Genomic DNA, 3277 nt, shown 5'->3' with positions numbered 1-3277 from the left:
GACCTGCAGAAGACAGTCCCCGAGGGATGGCAGCCACACAACTCCGTGGGTGTGCTGTGTGGCGGGTGTTGAGATCGCTCGCGGTCCCCGATTCTTGAGCATTAAGAGAGGGTGCTGAAGTGGACAAGGTAGCATCAGAGAGCAAGCGGATTTTACAACGAAGCTTCCAAGTCACCTGTATTGAACTGACACTGAGCATCCCCTCCAAGGAAGACAGGTTTTATTTTTATAAAGGCGAGGACTTTCTCCCCTGCTACAGCTGGGAGCAGGGCAACCAGGTCGTCTGCCTGCCCGAGGGCACTGGGGAGGGCAGTGGGGCAATGGGGGGCGGCACGGAAGAGGGGGTCGGGGATGCTGTGATGTAAGAGGGGGACGATGGGGTGCAGGAGAGGGGACAAGTGGCAAGGGTGGGGCCCGCGCGGATGGAGGCCGGGGAGACCTGGTGCTCGCGTCCCCTTGCCCAGCCAGGACCGTGAGCAACGACCAGAACCCGTTTAAGACGCATCGGGGACAGGAAGACGGGGTGCCCGTGAGCCCGAGCAAGCCTCTGAGCCCCTCTACCAGATCCCCAGAAACCCACCGCCCCCCTTGTCACCGATTCCATCTTCTTCCTCCAGGTGGGGCTCCTGGAAAGATGGGTTAATCCTGCCTGTAGCAGGGAGAAGGCCGTTGGACCTTCCCAGGAATGAGAGATTCCACGAGGATAAGGATCTCGACTTCTCTTTCTCGCTCGCAAGAGCGTATGTGCCGGGTGGACGGAGGGCACTTGCACCCCAACGTGAGAAGTCGGGTCCTTACTTGATCTCCTAGCATTGCCATTCTTTCCACAGGCTGGAGGGCGTGGTCCTCAAGGGGACACTGGACCTCACAAATCCAGTTAAAAGACTGGAGGATTTCCAAAGAATATTCCCGTGTGCAGAGACTGCTCTGGCTGGCCGGTTCCTGCCACCTCCCAAACCTATGCACGTATTTCCAAACCAGGGCTTTGAAAGAAGAGGGGCAGAGCGTAGGGGGAGTGATCTGTTAGTAGGATCAGGGGCTCAGAGCTCACAGCACGCTCCCCAACTGATGTCTTTAGAGCGGGTTCGAAATTCCCGGAAGGATCACACCCTCTTTGGGTACCAGTTCCTCAGCAGTGCAAACCCCATGCTCCTGAGGCGGTCCACCAGCCCCCCAGCCCGGCTGGTGCTTCCACCAGAGATGGAGGACTTGAAGACCCAGCTGGAGAAAGAACTCCAGATGCTGAGCTCCCTGTGTACACCCACAGCCCCAGACATGTTGCCTCTGTCTCCTACCCCCCCCATTTCCTCCATCAATACTTTAATCGACACCCTCCTCCCTCTACATTTAAGGTTTCTCAACTTTGACACTGAGATTTGGGGCCTGATAACCGCTGTGGGGCTGTCCTGTGCATTGTAGGATGCTTTAGTAGTACTAGATGCTAGAATCCCCCCTCCCCTCGTTGTGACAACCAAAAATGCCTCCAGACATTGCCAAATTGCCAAACATCCTCTGGGGGACGGGGCAAAAATCACCTCTGGTTGAGAACCACTGAACTAACCATCTCCTCCTGTTATTCCTTTCTTTTCTCCCTCCTAGAGGGGGTCAAGCCTAATGTTACCATCTTGAAACAACAATACGTGGCCGCCCCTCTGGTCACGCTGAGGCTCCAGCCTGACGGACTCTTACCCATGGTCATCCAGGTGAGAGGCGCTAGGTACCTTTCACACAGACATGGGTCCCCTTGAGAGACTCAGGCACACGGGTCCTGAGCCCCCACTCTCTCCCCTGCTCTAGCTGCAGCCTCCTCATCATGGACGCCCCCCACCCATGCCGTTCCTGCCCTCCGATCCCCCTCTGGCCTGGCTGCTGGCCAAGACCTGGGTCCGTAGCTCTGATTTCCAGCTGCACCAGTTACAGTCACACCTCCTGAGGGGACACCTGATGGCTGAGGTTATTTCTGTGGCCACAATGAGGACCCTGCCCAGCCTGCATCCCATCTACAAGGTCAGCATCTCTTCTGTATTTGATTGCCCTTTGTATCACACCCCTTCGCAGCTGGGGTAAGCACCTCCTCCGAGTCTAACCTTGTGGCATGTTAGGTTAGTAGCCATCTCGGTTTAAATGCACGTGCGCGTACACGCACTCACACACGCACACACGTGCATGCATGGACACACACCCAGGGCTGGGAGCGTTGTTGAAATGTGGCCTCCAGGGGCACCTGGCTGGCTCAGTCGTTAAGCATCTGCCTTCAGCTCAGGTCATGGTCCCGGGGTCCTGGGGTCGAGCCCCGCATCGGGCTCCCTGCTCGGCGGGAAGCCTGCTTCTCCCTCTCCTGCTCCCCCTGCTTGTGTTCCCTCTCTCGCTGTGTCTCTCTCTGTCAAATAAATAAATAAAATCTTAAAAAAAAAATGTGGCCTCCGGAGGTTGCCAGGTGGGTAGTAAGGCATGGGGACGTTCCCGTCAGAGAGGTCTGTAGACGGCTCTGGATAATGGCTGAGGAGGAGGGTGTGAGGGATTGAAGTACTGGGTAGGAGAAAGGGTGAGAGGAAGCTGTGTTACACGGTGGGGAGAAGAATCAAGAGTTCTTTCTGAGCACGAGCGGTTTCCAACACTTACAGACACGCACCTGAAGGTGTCAGAGGGCAGTCAGATATAGGAGCCTGGGGTCCCTGAACAGGTCGGGGTTGGAGATACAGACTTTGGGGTTATCAGAAAACAGAGCTACCGAAAGCCATTGTACTAGATGAAGCTGTCTGGGGTTTGTAGCTACAGCAGAGAATTCGGCCCAGGACGTAAGTGGAGGGTGCCCGGCCTTTATAAACTGGGAAGGCGGAGTGAAGTAAGACAAGGAGCAAGAGAAGGGACAGCCATTGAGGCAGGAGGGAAACAAAAGGCATGATGTCAAGGCGGCCAAGAGGAGGAAGTGTTGAAGAGGGAGGCATGATCATCTGCGTCAAATGCTGCTGAGAAGTCACAAACAGAGAAGCCATATTTGGATGTCAGTATGGAAGCCTCTGGTTACCCACTGGTGAGTGCTATCTTAGGGGAGTGGGGGTGGTGGTAGGTGAGCGGGAGAGACAGTGCAGGGTCCCTCCTTTAAGAAGACTTGCTGTGGAAGGGAAGCAAGAAATGAGGACGCTGATGGGAAGGGGTGTGTGGGGGGCGAGGCCAGGGTTTCCTCTGTCAGGGTATCCAGGATGAAGTGTGTGTGTGTGTGTGTGTGTGTGAAACAGAGGGAGACAGAGAGAGGGAAGGGGGGAGGAGAGAGGGG

The 3277-nt window shown here is 55.9% G+C and overlaps 1 protein-coding gene across 1 annotated transcript in view; it reads left to right on the top strand.

The window, feature by feature from the left end:
- The first annotated feature begins 320 nt into the window (after positions 1-320).
- The window catches only part of LOC102732006 (polyunsaturated fatty acid (12S)/(13S)-lipoxygenase, epidermal-type-like), a 4396-nt gene continuing 1439 nt past the window's right edge, over positions 321-3277 (top strand). The window contains 6 exon segments of the mRNA XM_081806012.1: positions 321-361; positions 573-740; positions 831-934; positions 1079-1239; positions 1563-1703; positions 1798-2007. Coding sequence (XP_081662138.1) covers positions 321-361; positions 573-740; positions 831-934; positions 1079-1239; positions 1563-1703; positions 1798-2007 — 825 coding nt within the window.

The sequence above is a fragment of the Leptonychotes weddellii genome, chromosome 15 (genome assembly GCF_054177405.1).
Source record: "Leptonychotes weddellii isolate Sample4059 chromosome 15, ASM5417740v2, whole genome shotgun sequence".
Taxonomy (NCBI): domain Eukaryota; kingdom Metazoa; phylum Chordata; class Mammalia; order Carnivora; family Phocidae; genus Leptonychotes; species Leptonychotes weddellii.
The sequence above is the reverse complement of the archived record's forward strand: the minus strand, read 5'-3'. Positions and strand labels throughout refer to the sequence as shown.